Consider the following 17,191-nt stretch of genomic DNA (forward strand, 5'->3'; position numbering starts at 1 on the left):
GCCATGTAGCTATGCACTTTCAAAAGTCCGCCAGACAATGGTGGTCTAGCCTACGGGCCAATGGTGAAGCTCCACGAACATGGAAAGTTTTAAGAGCTTCCATTATGAAGCAGTTTTTGGCCACCAATGCCAAAGACAAAGTACTCACCGAATGGCGAAGCTTAAAGCTCTCTCCCTATGAATCCATCCACAAATATGTAGACAAGTTTTGGAACTTACAACTCAAAGACATTGTCTTCAAAAAGTTGGATTTTGGAGAGCAAAAGCAGCAATTTTGTGCGGGCTTAACCGAAGAAATGGCGGAGTATGTCAACTCCCAAAGGCCACGCACCATATCGGCGGTAATACATCATACTATGGTGGCCTCTCAAATCAATTTCCAAACAGGGGCTAAGAGGAATTCTAAGCCCCTAAAAACAAGGGTTCCAATGAGCCTAAGGGGAAGGACAATGTCCAAAAGTCTCCTAAGGGCAATTCAACAAATCTAAGGAGAAGGGAGTTTACAAAGGCAAAAATAAACTCTCTCCTAAAGAGCTTGAGCGTTATCGCAAGGATAATCGGTGTTTCAAGTGCAGCGAACAAGGGCATGTGTACCGCACTTGTCCCCAAAAGAACAACCACCATGATCCTCCTAGAGCTACCTTGGTCGAAATCCAAGAGGAGGAAACTCACCACAAAGGATCTCCTCTATGCCATGCTTGGGGAAAGGTAAGAGAACATGATTCTTTTATTCTCTTTGACCCTGGTTCTACTCACAATTTTATATCTATAGAGTTGGCCACCAAGCTAGGCATACAAGCCTATGAGATGGGAGATATCCTACCCGCAGACGGTGCTTTCAAGGGGCAAGAAGCTTCAGTCACTCCCTTAATCGGGAAATTGAGGCTCAATGTCCAAAGCTATGTGGACAAAGAGGAATTCTTTATCTAACCTCTCAAGCATGAGTATGTAATCCTAGGGGCACCATGGTTTGATCGCATGGCTGCCAATGTTAAATTCCCTGAAAGGAGAATCTCCTTTAAGTCCAGGGAAAAGGATATGTATATAGATGCTAAGGAAATGGGTAACACTATACCCATTGTACATACACAAGCTTTCAACAAGTCAATAAAGAGCTCTATTTCCGTGTACATGATTTTTGTTAAAGATTCTCAAAATGAACCTAATGCTTTAACAAAAGAAAATAAAAGCAACCAAAAGGAATTAGAGTTATCCAATTTTCTCAAGGGGTTTCAAGATGTCTTTATTGACGACATCCCTTGTGAGCTACCTCCTAAACGAGGCAATGATGACCATGCAATTGAACTTCTTCCAGGAAGTTCACTGCCTAACAAACCTCCTTATAGAGTTTCTCAAGCTCAACAAGAGGAGATTATGCAGCAAGTGCATGAGTTAGTTGAGAAGGGCATGGTTAGGCCTAGCTCATCTCCATTTTGTTCTCCTGTGATACTAGTGTAAAATAAAGATGGCATATATCGTATGTGTGTCGACTATAGAGCACTAAATAGGATCACTATCAAGAATAGGTTTCCCGTTCCACGAGTAGAAGACCTATTTGATAAGCTACAAGGGTCTACCTACTTCAGTAGGATTGACCTAAAAAGTGGCTATCATCAAATAAGGATAGTTGATCAAGACATTGTAAAGACCACATTTCACGCTACGTTTGGTCTTTCCAAATACATTATCATGCCTTTTGGCTTGACCAATGCACCAGCCACATTTAACCGCTTGATGGAGAAGCTATTCAGGCCTCACCAAACCTTTACTAGAGTGTTCTTTGATGATATCATCATCTACTCTAATTCATTACCCGAACACAAGCAACACCTCCAGGTAATATTTTAAGTTTTAAGAGAGAATAAACTTTATGTTAATCGGAAGAAAAGTGATTTTTTCCTTACAAGAGATTCAGTATTTAGGTACATTATCTCTCAAGATGGCATCCAAATGGATCCATCAAAGTTAGAGGTAATAAAAGGATGGCCTAAACCAAGGAACCTTCATGAATTAAGAAGCTTTATAGGTACGTGTGCATACTATAGACGCTTCATAGAAAATTTCTCACTAATAGCAGTACCATTACATGACCTAACAAAGAAAAACGTTAGGTACACATGGTCTACCAAGGAGAACAATGCTTTTGAAAAGCTTAAAGAAAAGCTTATCTCTCAACTTGTGCTCACATTACCGAATCTCTCATAGCCATTTGAGGTCCAATGTGACGCTTGTGGTGATTGCCTTGGAGTTGTTTTGCTTCAAGAAGAGCACGCCATAGGCTATAAAAGTCGAAGGCTCGACTCTGTTGAGCAAGATCTAGGCATATATGAAAAGGAACTCCTCGTAGTTCTACATGCCTTAGACTCATGGAAGCACTATTTATTGGGGACTCCTTTCATTCTGCGAACGGATCACCAAAGTCTTAAGTACTTCATGACGCAGACCAAGCTCTCCGACAAACAAATGAGGTGGGAAAATTATCTTTTGCAATTTCATTTCATATTGCTCACATTTCTGGCAAGCATAATTAAGTAGCGGATGCACTCTCAAGACGATCAAGAGTGAATGTGGTTTCCATAGCAACTCATAATGATCTATCTTCTATGATAGATGAGCATGCTATTGATCCCAATTTTAGAGATGTGATTTCAGCCCTTGCACTAGGGAAGAAAGAGGAACCATTTACTTTACAAGATGGTTATCTTCTCTGTGGCAATAGACTATGCATTACTAGCTCATATGTGAGAAAGTAATGTATGAATCTCATGCTCCTCCTTATGCAGGGCATAGAGGGACTCAGTCTACCAAAAGGGGATTGAAACATACTTTTATTGGCCTACCATGAAACCAAACATACAAGAGTATGTTTCTAAATGTGTGGTATGCCAAAAGACGAATTTTGATAGAGGAAAGCATCCTGGATTGCTTCAACCTTTGCCAATCCCTAATTCACCATGGGAGAGCATATCCATGGATTTTATCTTTGGATTGCCTAAGTCTATCCATGGGAATACGGGAATACGGACGATAGTAGACAGGTTCAGTAAACAAGCTCATTTTATACCTGTCAAAAAGACTATCAAAGCCCATCAAATGGCAACCCTCTTCATTTCACAAATCTTCAAGTACCATGGCTTGCCAATGTCCATAGTGTCCGATAGAGTGACTAGTAATTTCTGGAAGGGTCTCTTTGAGAATTTAGGAACAAGGCTAAACTTCTCTTCGGCCTATCACCCGCAAACGGATGGCCAAAGTGAAATAGCTAACCTAACAATTATCGATCTACTAAAAGCCTATGTAACGGAAGTAGATCAAAGATCCCAATGGGAGAAGTACTTACCCTTAGTGGAGTATGCCTACAATAACACTGTACATACTTCCACGGGAAAATCACCTTTTGAGGTAATTAAGGAAGATCAAAAAGTCCCTTGCTACTTAAGGTACACGGGAAGATCTTCACTGCAGATGAGTATAGCCAAGACCTACAAGAATCTTTTCAAAAGATTAAGGATGCTATCTCTATCCCATAGCAAAGGCAAAAGGCTGCTGCTGACAAGCACAGAAGAGCCCAAGCCTTTAAAGAAAATGATTGGGTCTTGCTCAAATTTTCTAAGGCTTGATTAAGGCACACGACAGGCAAGAATCCTATGGGACACCAAAAGTACTATGCTAAGTTAGCAAAAAGGTACTATGGTCCCTTCTAAATTCTTAGGCCAATCAATGAGATGACCTATCAACTCAAGTTGCCTAATCACTGGCTCATACACAATGCTTTCCATGTGAGCCTATTAAAGCCTTGCAAAGGAGATCCACCTCAAGAACCAACTACTGAAGACCCACCGGAGATTGAGGACCAAGAAGAGGTGCTGCAGCCCAAGTCCATTCTCCGACATGAAGACAAGGTACTAAGAGGCGGTAAGACTATCAGACGATATCTTATTAATTTTAAGATTATCCTTTTGAAGATTCTAGATGGATGCAAGGCATACAATTAAAGGATAACCTAAACCTTGTCAATGCTTACAATGCTTTCCAAGAGTAAGCAAATGTACAAATGTTAAAAATGAACAAAATTTTTGTCTTATAAGACTCTCTTTTTCTTTATTGTGCACAAAAATGAAGTAGTATGCATGTATTAGATCAAGTTTGCAGGGACGACGTCTCTCAAACACCAAGTAGAGCTTGTCACTCTACTATGGAAGATGATAGGACTAATATGCAGACATGTTTGCGGCAACCTCAGGCTCTCAAGCACCAAATGGACTAGTCATCCATTGTGGAACGATGTCGTAGGGTAACATAGGGATCCTCTACCCGCTAGGAAAAAGGACTAATGAATATGCTTTATCTTCTCTATCCCATAGTCGAGGACAACTATGATTTCAAGAGAGAGGTAATGTCATAATAATCGATATCTTCTTCTCTTGAATGATTTTCTCATGTTAAACTGATCATTTAATATGGGGAAGTGCCAGGGGAGAAAAAACTAGAATATTGGTTAAGTTAGCAGACCGGCCACAGTAGGGATCCAAAGGAGGGAAAATATGGATTAAAAGGGGGGGCATCTACAAAAGAGCTATGTGCACAAATGGGCTTAAAATACCCTAAGGTTAAGCCCATTAAGACTTCCAAAATGCTAAAGTTCCAAAATTCAAAGGTTGTGTCAAAGGTCAAACATTAGGGAAATTGGATGCTTTGTGTGTGCCCCAAAAGTCTTCATCCATCCCTACATAGGAGGGGGCGAGCCTTGAAAGTAGGGGATGAGAGAGAAAATCACACACACACACACACACAAGCTTCCTTTACACAAAGGGAATGAGGGACACATGTCATCTCCCTAGCCCAGATGCACACAAGGTGTACTCAAATCCTATTGGATGGCCTTGGAGGTGGACCAATGAGAATTAGGCTAGAGTAAATCTATTTTAACTACTTTAAAAACACTTAATAAAAGAACCAATGGGAGTTAAGCTCTCTAGAAGACTATTGGACAGTCTCCCAAGGGATCCAATGAGCATTCGCCAGCCCAATGGCTTGCCTGATTCCTATTGTCTAGGAGACAAAGGGATCCAATGAGAGTTTAGTTGCATTTATTAATTACCTAAAGCTCTCACAAAAGGGGAAAGGGGGACACATGTCAGAAGACTATCACTTATCTTGCTTAATTACCATTGCCTAAGCCAGGTCCAATAGGATGCTAGCAAGAGCAAATAGCAAGAGGGGTCAACCAAGAGAGAGAGGGGGCTGATTTTTCAAAGGATTATCACCCACACACTCACACTAGCTCATGTGTGGAGTAAGAAGACTCTCTCTCCTTCTCAAGCTTTAACGGAAAGCTTATCACCTACTCCAATCTTGTGAGAAGGAAGGCCTACACCAACAACTCTTGGCTTTGTGATGCAAATCCAACCAAGATCCAAGCTTCAATGCATGCTTATCTCCTCTACCATGCTAATTACTAAGCTAAGCCATGCTAATATGAGTGATTATGTAGGAGATTTACATCTTTCTCGTAAGAATACTCCTTCCTCTCAATCTACTCTCATGCCCCCCTAGCTCTCACCATCTTTGAAGGTGTGTGAGGTCTTGGGTATGATATCGTGAGGGAATTGATGTTGTGTTTGATAAGTGTTTTGCTTAATGCATGAAGTTTCCGTCTTCATTGCACTAGCTAGTTTTGAAGGAACACAAAGAATTGTATTGTAAAATGTCTCTCTTGATGGGAGAAACCATAATACAAAGCCTTTTGGAGGGGGGACCGGCTACATGCAAATCCGGTCCTCAACTGTTGTCAATTGCTTAGTTTCTCTCTCTTTTGAAGTTTTGTTCATGCTATCTAACTAGGTTTTATGCTTTTTGTTGCTCTCTCCACCCAAGCACTCTTGCTATTCTCATTAGGAAGCTATTCTAATGAAATGCTCACTATGTTCATGCTATTTTCCGCTACACACAAGTTATTAGACCATTAAATGTTACAGAGTATGGGCTTACTGCCTTATCAAGTTGATGAGAGTAAAATAGTTGAGTCTGAAGCTAAGCGGAGATGTACCACCACTCTAATCTAAGAGTTAAGGCTGCATATTCTGCCTCATTGTTGGAGTGGGAATCCAAGAGATACCCAATGAAGAATACCCTTTCCCTTTGTCCGTTGAAGACCACAATGCCTGCTGTAACTTTGTCCATTGTCCTTTTATAGGCTCCATTAAAGAAAAGAGAGTAATCCCTCTCTATCTTAGGGACTTCCAACATAGGTGTTACTTCTTTGTCACGTGTCTTGATCTTCAACTTCTTTTCATAGTGGCAATGAGTGAGAATGCCTCCTAGACTGGCTCTTGTGGAGTGTGCTACTTGCATTGTGTAGTCAAACTCTTCCAACCTTGTGAGCCATTTGGAAATCCTAGAAGAAAAATCCATGTGCTGCATTACATAAGGAAATACCTTTTCCACTGTTAAGTTTATGAATGGTCTAGACAATAAATAAGAGAGAAATTTTGTGGTAGCAAACATTAATGCAAGCACCATCTGCTCCACTTCCGTGTAGGGTCAAAGCATGGTTTGGTGGTACAAAAAGTAGTGTCCTTGACACAACATATGCTTGGTGATTCTTGTGTGTAAAAACCATGGGCATTTTTTTGGAATTGGGGAGGGCAAATAAACTTCTTTTTTAAGTGGACGTTTTTTTAACTTTAGAAGCATGAAATCCTAAGAAGAGGTGGGGGTGACGGTGGGTCCGGGGGGTGGGGTTACGGTTGGGAGCTTTCACTCCAGCACCTCTCTCTCTCCCTCCCTCCCTCCCTCGCACGTCCCTCTCCCTGTGTGTCTCTCTCAGTTTTGAACCCTCTCGTCTTCCTTGCCGCCTCCATAGCCACCGAGCTGCTGTGTTCGATCTCTCTCTCTCTCTCTCTCTCTCTCTCTCTCTCTCTCTCTCTCTCTCTCTCTCTCTCTCTCTCTCTCTCTCTCTCTCTCTCTCTCTCTCTCTCTCTCTCTCTCTCTCTCTCTCTCTCTCTCTCTCTCTCTCTCTCTCTCTGTGTGTGTGCAAATGGATAGTAGCGCAGGAGATTATTGTCTTGGTGATGCTCAAAACCTTTCTTTCGATGACATAGAAGGTGATGCTCAGGACCTCTCTTTCAACAAGGTAGAAGGTGATGCACAGCTCCTCTCTATCGACGAGATGGAAGGTGACGCACAGTTCCTCTCTTTTGACGAGGTACAAGGTGGCCCAAGCAATGTTCAGCAGATGCACATCAATTCCATTAGCACTAGTATTCCAACCGGTAATCAGGCTTTTCTTGTGATTATTGGGCTGCAAAGAAACGCGCACAGAGAAGCAAGGAAAGACATCCTACGTCTGCTCTTGGATTACGGGAAGCCAGGTCAAGAAAGAACATTTGTGCAACGGTGGCTCGATGTTGGCGCAAGCAAACAGTAGGGATTGCAAAGAATGAGCAGAAGGAAATATTCCGGCAACTCCTGGACCACCAAACATTTTCCTTGCTGCAACCATCAAATTTCAGCAAAGTCGAAGACACTGTTGTATCGGGTGTGCGCAACACTTTGACTCAAATCAAGGTCCCTCATTCAGCAAGTGAACTTTTTTGTAAAAAGAAGCTCTTTGGCAATGATTCTAAACAATAGTACAAACTCACAATCAGTAAACCAATCCAGAATGGCTAGTATCTTGGGGATCCATCGAAGGAATATAGCTGCAGCAAGCTCACGGCTAGAGAATAAAGATGAAGATGAAGTGTTGCCATTGAGTGCTTGTGAGAGACAATTGCCACGAGGAACCGTTATTATCAATGAACAAGAGATTTGGTATATGCCTTTTGGACATTAGAGAGCAGAGTTTCACCCAACAAGAAAGACATATGCAAGATGAGAATTGGAAGGAAAAGTGTCGTCAAACATCCTATACATCTACTCAATGAATCTCAGGTACCAACAACTTCTAGTAATTGTACATCCTGTTTGGTGCTACTTAAGGCTTATTTGGTCCAGACAGTACCAAATTTGGTAGTTTGATGTACGGCAAAGGGTGTTTACAGTACCAAAGAATATCCGGCATAAAGTACCAAATCCTAGCTATCAACTGTCAAAGCCTATCCATAGAGTTTAAAACCCTCTCTATAGAGTACCAAAACCTAATTATCCAGTACCAATGCCTATGTATAGAGAACCAAAAGTCTATTTACAGAGTACCAAACTCAACGGATATTACCAAAGCCTCTCTGTAGAGTACCAAATCTTATCACTATAGGACCAGGATCTATTTACAGGGTACCCCACACTTCTGATAGTACGAAAGCCTATATGTAGAGCACCAAATCATGTCTATCGAGTACCAAAGGCTATCTATGGAGTACCAAAACACATCTGTAGAGTACCAAATCCGGTGTATCTAGTACCAAAGCATATGTATGGAGTACCAAAGTAGATCTATAGAGTACCAAATCCGGTATATCGAGTACAAAATCCTAGCTATCGAGTGTCAAATCCTATCCATAGAGTTTCAAACCCTCTCGATAGAGTACCAATGCCTATGTATAGAGAACCAAAAACTATTTACAGAGTACCAAACTCATCGGATACCACCAAAGACTATCTGTAGAGTACCAACTATTCTCTGTAGAGTACCAAATTCTATCTGTAGAGTACCAAAGCCTATCACTATAGGACCAAAGTCTATTTACAGGGTACCCCACACTTCTGATAGTACCAAAGCCTATATGTAGAGTACCAAATACTGTCTATCGAGTACCAAAGGCTATCTATAAAGTACCAAAGCACATATGTAGGGTACCAAATCCGGTATATCGAGTACCAAATCCTAGTGATCGAGTGCCAAAGCCTATCCATAGAGTTTCAAATCCTCTCGACAGAGTACCAAAACCTATTTATCCAGTACCAATGCCTATGTATAGAGAACCAAAGTCTATTTACAGAGTACCAAACTCATCGGATACCACCAAAGACTATCTGTAGAGTACCAAATCCGCTCTGAAGAGTACCAGATCCTATCTATAGAGTACCAAAGCCTACCACTATAGGACCAAAGCCTATTTACAGGGTACCCCACACTTCTGATAGTACCAAAGTCTATATGTAGAGTACCAAACTCATCGGATACCACCAAAGACTATCTGTAGAGTACCAAATCCTCTCTGAAGAGTACCAGATCCTATCTGTAGAGTACCAAAGCCTACCACTATAGGACCAAAGTATATTTACAGGGTACCCCACACTTCTGATAATACCAAAGCCTATATGTAGAGTACCAAATAATATCTATAGAGTACCAAAGCCTACCGACAGTACCAAATCTACGATACCATATTTGGAACTTTTTGGTACTGTTGAACTTGGGTGCACGTCTGTCCACTATTACAGTACCAAATTTGGTACTTTTGGGTACTGTTGAACTTGGGTGCACGTCTGTCCACTATTATAGTACCATATTTGGAACTGTCGAAAGCTAGTTTTGGCACTACTGCAGTAGTGAAATTTTACCAGTACCATGATGTTGGTTTTTTTCTGAATCGTTTGTTTTTGTGCCATAGGTTGAGCTGTACCAAAGATTCAAGAAGGCTCACCCAACAGTGGTAGTGTCTCTTAGATGCTTCGAGGCATTGAAGCCATACTTTGTACGGAAGTTGAAGGACAAAAATACTTACTGCTGTGTGGTTCATGTGCAGATGCTCTATTTCAAAGAGGCCCTTAATCAAATGTGGCAGAACAAGTTCGGGCACCATGGGAAAGTTCACCTTTGCACTTGCTCCGTTTGTTGCAGAGGTGATGAGAGAGGAACGTGTTTTGCAAACCAAGCAGTGTGTTAGCACATCACCGTTATGTGGGAATCCATCATGTGCCCAAAGCCTCCAAATTGTGAATACCATGCAAAGAAATACTTGATGGGGGACTGCTCACAATGTGGAGTACGGAGGTTGACATTTTGTCCCGATGAGATAGCAGAGGATAGCAAGGAGGTGTCTGTGAAGGTTTTCATGGAGGTAGGAACAGGACAGGTTCACGAAGGTGGGAGTGAGAATAAGAGAAAGGACTTGATTGTGCAACGGATGAAAAGTGGGACTTTTCTTAGCCTATTTTCAGCCCATCTGATAGGCTTCATCAGGCACAACTTTGTCTTCCGCTGGCAAGCCCAACAATTCAAGGATTGTTTGCAAAATTTTCCTAGCAACATTGTAGTATCTGTTATTGACTTTGCGGAGAATCATTCCTTTAAAGTTCAGAATGAAATTCAGTCAATGCATTGGTGGTCTACCCAAGTCACAATACTTGTGCACATCACTTATTTAAGAAATGCAGCAGGTGGTACACAGAAGACGCTACACTTCTACATATCGGATGACAAGCAGCATGACACATTGTTTGTACAACATTGTTTCTTGCTGCATGACAAGTGGCTAAAAGAACGAGGACATTCTCTGCAACAACATTGGGTTTGATTAGATGGTGCTGCTTCACAATTCAAGGCCCGTAGACCTTACTATTTTGTGGCCAGGTACTATCAAATGACAAACTTGCACATGATGGATAACTTCTCTGCATCCGGCCATGGAAAAGGTGAACATGATGGGGCAAGGGCAGTCATCAAGAGAACTTTGACGCATAAGGAATTGAAACCAGATGGCTGGCGTATGAAGTGTGCAGTCGATGTTGTCAACTTTTTGAAAGCAACTTTTCAGCCAAGAGAAGAGTCTCAGAGGTGTAATACGCAAAGAGTCTTCTGGCTTATTGGCGCGAATGAAGTGCAAAGCAATCTACAATGGGACTGTGAGCGCATCGTTGGCTCCTGCTCATTTCATTGTGTTGATGGCTATTCACAGGACAACCGCACCGCCATACGCTTTCGATCACTTTCATGCTTTTGTGATCCGTGTATGCGTGGGTTGTGGAGAAGATGCACGAACAGAATAAACATTGAAGAATGGAAATATGTTTGCATCAAACCCTTGCCAGAGTCCGGGGATACAATTAGGGATGACGAATCAGATGACGAGGAGGAGGGTGGAGATTCAACATCGATTCCGATGAGCCAAGTGTCCAACCTGCCACTATATGAAGGATGCCCTGAAATGTTAAGTGGCATGCTGTCCATAGGGGATAATTTTGCAGTAAAAGCAGCTGAGGCAAACGAAGACTTCTACATTATAAAATGCACAGAAGTGTTGTACCAAACAGTGAAAGCACAAAAGGATAAGTGGCATAACAAAATTGTTAGAGGAGGGAAGGTTGTTGAAGGCTTTTTTTATGGCCAAGTTGAAGGAAAAGCTGATACATACCGGCTATTGGATCACACATCTCCGGTAATGATCTACTCACATCTTGTTAGGGCCATACGTTTCCCGATGGAGCCTATTGCAGGATCCCTAGGTCAAATTTTACAATACAAGTTGTCTACTGAAGTATATGAGAGGATATACAATAGCATGCCATATCATGATGATGAGAGTGACGAAGGTGCATCCATGTTACTTGAGGGCAATGAGAAGCCCTGATTGAACAACTGAATCCGATAGTCAATAGTACCAAATCTGGTAGTCAACAGTACCAAGTGTATTCCGCACTATGTGCTTTTTAGTGACTGAGTCAACTTGATTTTTTGACCCTGAGCTTTATCTGTTCTCTCTATCTAGTTCTGTGTTGGTATGTACCTTTCATTACATTACTGTTTCAGTTGTCCTCACTATATGTGTATTTGGTACATTTTGGTACTGTTGAACTTGGGTGCTTCTCTGTCCACTATTACAGTACCAAATTTGGTACTGTTTGGTACTGTTGAACTTGGGTGCACGTCTGTCCACTATTACAGTACCAAATTGGAACTTCTTGAACTTGCTGTATCACTTATGGTTTACTTTATTGCTCTATCTGGTTCTGTGTTGGTATGTTACCTTTCATTACATTACTGTTTCAGTTGTCCTCACTATATCTCTACTTTTTGGTACTGTTGAACTTGGGTGCACGTCGGTCCACTATTACAGTACCAAATTTGGTACTTTTTGGTACTGTGTTGAACTTGGGTGCACTCCTGTCCACTGTTACAGTACCAAATTTGGTACAATTTGGTACTCCTTGAACTTGTTGTATCACTTATGGTTTACTTTATTTCTTGGTATTTTTCAGTTTGTCTATTCGTATTTGATACGACCACCTTGAGCAATGTCTAGAACTACGTTGATAACATGAAAGGTATGCCAAACATAGATGCTATCTGCCTCAAAAATTAAAATGTTGGGCAACCTGGTTAGCTCCAAGAGGTTTCAACAAAATTAGTCAGAGGTTTCAACAGTAGAGATCAAGATACCAATACAGTCTGAACAAGAGAAGTGGTTTTCCATTATGTATAGTATTAGGTTACAAAATTCCACTATTTACATGATTATGGCAATCTGCTACCTCGGGGGATCAAATTTATAGGAGTACCCCTCCATCTGTATGAAGTAATCAGTAATGTACCCAGAAATATCGTCTTCAGTGTTAAAGACTGGGTTTTTGCGAGTGTATGCTGTTGGGTACCGATCCCTTATCCACCCAAGCAACCAAGGCAAAACAAAATCCAGCAAGTAAAACAGGTAATCGGTTCCTACTACCATGGGATCATATGATCGGATTGCCATACAGTTTTCATAGTCATTTTTAAGAGACTTGTATCTACAATTATCTACAAGAATAGTGTTGTTGGCATCGTACTTCAGGTGCCTTGCCCATAGCGTCCGTAGCTTCTTCAGGAAAACGGGCTTATCGCGCATGTGTTTGGGCACAACCGGCACCTCTGACATACGGGCCCGCCATATTTCACAGTCCTCTTGGGAGAGAATATCTGCTAATGCCAAAAAACGAGGTTAAGAGGTATGCGTAACTTATGTCTTGCAACATTCAAAGCGGGCATGCTTTACCTGCAAAATATTTTTGCCTTCTATGGTTTGGGAAGCACGCGTTCACCATGTGTAACTATTTTTCCCTTCTACATCAGGACCACAACACTAGGCTGGCTTTCTATTTAAGCCGTAGGATGAACTGCTCCGCATCCGGCCTTACAAGACAAATTACATTCCCTCCAAGATGGACTACCCGTGGCGTGTGCTCCTGTGGTAGGCACTCAAGTTCCTCAGGGATTTATCTGCAGTTGGTTAGTAGCACGCCAGTAAGATCAAGCACAATCATCCGCCCACGTCTAGCAGCCACATCAGGCTGCAACAATGTGCTTGCCGGTGTCTCATCTAGCCACCAAATTACTACAGCACCAACAAACATAATGAGTGGGGACAAATACACAGTGCAAACATCATATCTAAAACAGAAAACTAATCCAAAAACTACCAAATTTGGTACTGTATTGCACAAGTGATAAGGACTATCCAAAATCGCAAGTTCAAGAAGTACCAAATTGGTACTGTAATAGTGGACAAACGTGCACCCAAGTTCAACAGTACCAAAAAGTACCAAATTTGGTACTGTAATGCACATATAGTGAGGACAACTGAAACAGTAATGTAACAAAAGGTAACATACCAACACTAGAAAAGATAAAGCTCAGGGCCAAAAAATCAAGTTGACTCAGTCATTAAAACGCAAAAAGTGCGGAATACAATAGATTCTCACTGGCTACAGTTTGCATGCACGGGATAATTGATCACGGGCGCGATTGCGCTTCTTTCTCTGCAAACATAAAAGTTCCTGCAGGGTCACGGAATCAGGGGAATCACCTCTCCGCTTCGAAACAGCATCGGCAGCAGTAGAGTCAACGCCCCCGTCGGTGCTGTCCACAACAGTATCGTTCGCAAGTACTTCTTCCTGCTCATCCTTGGCCTCCCTCCGATCTTTGTTGCCTTCCGACCCCTCTTTGACCTCCCCTTCACTCCCCTTTGTGGTTTCCACCCCCTCCCCAACACCCCCCTTTGTGGGTTCTTCCTCTCCCTTCTTGGCCGTTGCTTCATCGAGCTTTGTGTTGGCAGCATCCTGGCTTTCCTCCGCATCCAGCTCCACAACAACAGGGACTTTACCTTCCTCCTTGTCCTTGGTCTTTTTACCATCTCTGGCCTCCTCCTCAATTTTACTTTCGCTGTCACCTGTCTTTTTATCATCTCTGGCCTCCTCCTCACTTTTACTTTCGCTGTCACCTGTTGCCTCACATCTTTGTCCCGTCACATTGTCTTTCCCTACAGAATTACCTTGCTTTTGATCGTGGAGAACATCTGATATCTCCCTTGTCACCTCATCCACGTCCCATATTCGACTTGCAGCCGACTTTGTGGCGTGCTGGTCAGCAACTGCAGCATCCTGCTCCTCTGCAAACACAAAGAAAGACAGCACATACTAACTTGTATGAAAACCTCACTGAGTTTCAAGTGCGCATATGTATTCAAAAATGCACACATACTTACTCTTGACAACTTGAAGCCCACTGGCCCAGGACTTTGCCAAATCAGAGATTACCATATTACAACCCGGCTTGACACACTGATCCCTGCTTTGTAACAGAGCACTGAAGCACAAGGGATGATACTGGTGTCGGCACTCTAGCATGAAGGTTCCGACTACATGTGCGCACTCCAAGGGCTCACCGCATGCAACACACATACCAAACACCGGGATCACATTTACCGAATCATTAACCTGGGGCCTAGGATATAGTAGGAACCTCTTCCCAAGCCTGATATCAGACAACATCTCCTTCACAAATAGGGTATGCTCTTGACCTTCCTTCCATTTTTTCTCCAGAGTTTCATACTCAGCCTGTTGACAACCAGCGGTCCCAATTAGTTTCAAAAACTACCAAGAAGTCATACCGAGACTGGTACTTCTAAGTACTGTACTACGAAACAGAACCCAAACTACCAAAACCACCAAAACTACCAAAAACTACCAAACTCGGGAATCATATAGTACCAAAAACATATAAATATCCTCAATGCAGAACTAAACTACCCAAACCTTATCAAAACTACCAAAAGCCACTTTTTGCAGCACTTTCAAATAGTACCTAAAAGTACCAAAACTACCAAAATCAAACTACCAAAAACCACTTTTTGAAGCACTTTCAAATAGTACCTAAAAGTACCAAAACTACCAAAATCAAACTACCAAACAAGCTTTTTGCATCACTCTCAAATAGTACTTAAAAGTACCCAAAACTACCAAAATCAAACTACCAAACAAGCTTTTTGCATCACTCTCAAATAGTACCTAAAAGTACCCAAAACTACCAAAATCAAACTACCAAACAAGCTTTTTGCAGCACTTTCAAATAGTACCTAAAAGTACCCAAAACTACCAAAATCAAACTACCAAACAAGCTTTTTGCAGCACTTTCAAATAGTACCTAAAAGTACCAAAACTACCAAACCCACTTTTTGCAGCACTTTCAAATAGTACCTAAAAGTACCAAAACTACCAAATCAAACTACAGAAGCCACTTTTTGCAGCACTTTCAAATAGTACCTAAAAGTACCAAAAGTACCAAAACTCCCAGAATCAAACTTTCAAATAGTACCAAAACAACCAAAACTACTAAGACTACCAAAGAAAAACTTTTTACAGCACTTTCAAAAACTACCAAAATTACCAAAATCAAACTACCAATTACACTTTTGCAGCACTTTCAAATAGTACATAAAAGTACCAAAACTACCAAAACTACCAAAGCTATCAGAATAAAACTACCATAACACCTTTTGCAGCACTTTCAGAAAGTACCTTAAAGTACCAAAACTTCTTCATAGTACCAGAAATACCAAACCATAAGACAGAAGGAAACCATAAACTACCTAGAATAAAAACAGTTCTACCATGAGTACCTAATACTACCAATCCCACCAAACCAAGCATAAACAGTTCTATCAAAGGTACCTAACACTACCAATCCCACCAAACCAAGCATTAACAGTTCTACCAAAGGTACCTAACACTACCAATCCAACCAAACCAATCCAACCAAACCAAGCATAAACAGTTCTACCAAAAACTCCCAAAACTACCAGCACCTGTTGCTCTAGAATCTCCTTGTCGAGCAATGACGTATCTTCACTGATTCCGTATCGACGTACATCCTTCGACTGGCAGCCAAATCAGCTTCTATCACATTGATTTGTGCGTCATTGCCAGTGTTGGCCTCTCTCAGCGTTTCCAGTTGGGTCTCATATTCCTTGATGTCATCCATAATCTGCTTGACAAGTTTATTGGAACCCTCTGCCCTCAAGAGTGTTTCCTTCTTCTGCTTCAGAGACATTGTCAGCTCTTTCAGCCTATCGTCTACCCCGACACATGTCCGAGGGACTCTCCCAACCATAGCTTCAAGGTCCGCAATATAATCAGGTGTCTTCTCCTCATGACGCTGTGGGGGGACTTTCTGTGTAGGGGGCATACTACCGACTGGCGTAAGTCGGGGCTTCTTGGTATTTGACGGGTGGCCTTCTTGGGATGCACCGTTTGCCTTTCGCCAATTCTCAACCTTCTTTTCCAAGCCTCCTGGTCGGGAGGAACACATGTTGAGTACACTCTCACCAAACCTGGCCCATGCAACCCTATGGCCCGCAGGGTCCTTTATGGTTGCATGACACTTCTCATATGCAAAACAGCGGGCAAATTTTGTAGTGATCTCCCCACATGATGGTGGGGCTTGGTACATGTAACATTTAATGGCCTAAAATCTTATGTGTAGCGGAAATTAGCATGAACATAGTGGGCATTTCATTAGAATAGATTCCTAATGAGAATTACAAGAGTGCTTGGGTGGAGAGAGAGCAACAAAAAGCATAACACCTAGTTAGATAGCATCGACAATACTTTCAAAAGAGAGAGAGCAATTAAGCTATTGACAACAGTTGAGGACCGGATTTGCATGGAGCCGGTCCCCCCTCCAAAAGGCTTTGTATTATGGTTTCTCCCATCAAGAGAGACATTGTACAATACAATTCTTTGTGTTCCTTCAAGACTAGCTAGTGCAATGAAGATGGAAGCTTCATACACCAAGCAAAACACTTAATCAAACACAACTTGAATTATCCCCGTTCTCAGACCCAAGACCTCACACACCTTCGAAGATGGTGAGAGCTAGCAGGGTATGAGAGTAGATTGAGAGGAAAAAGAAGTATCTTACGAGAAAGATGTACATCTCCTCACATAATCACTCATATTAGCATAGCTTAGCTTAGTAATTAGATTGGTAGAG

General features: G+C 41.8%; 1 protein-coding gene across 1 annotated transcript; it reads right to left on the reverse strand.

Annotated features, from left to right (window-relative positions):
- Positions 1-13,626: 13,626 nt before the first annotated feature.
- On the reverse strand, positions 13,627-14,714 carry LOC147428807 (uncharacterized). Its single transcript, XM_086496341.1, has 2 exons — positions 14,406-14,714; positions 13,627-14,309 (listed from the first exon to the last, which is right to left on the reverse strand). The coding sequence occupies exons 1-2, from the start codon at positions 14,689-14,691 to the stop codon at positions 13,627-13,629; spliced, it is 969 nt and encodes a 322-aa protein (XP_086352467.1). The 5' UTR covers positions 14,692-14,714.
- Positions 14,715-17,191: the final 2,477 nt, after the last annotated feature.

Source organism: Adiantum capillus-veneris, chromosome 23 (genome assembly GCF_014529385.1).
Source record: "Adiantum capillus-veneris isolate H3 chromosome 23, ASM1452938v2, whole genome shotgun sequence".
NCBI lineage: Eukaryota > Viridiplantae > Streptophyta > Polypodiopsida > Polypodiales > Pteridaceae > Adiantum > Adiantum capillus-veneris.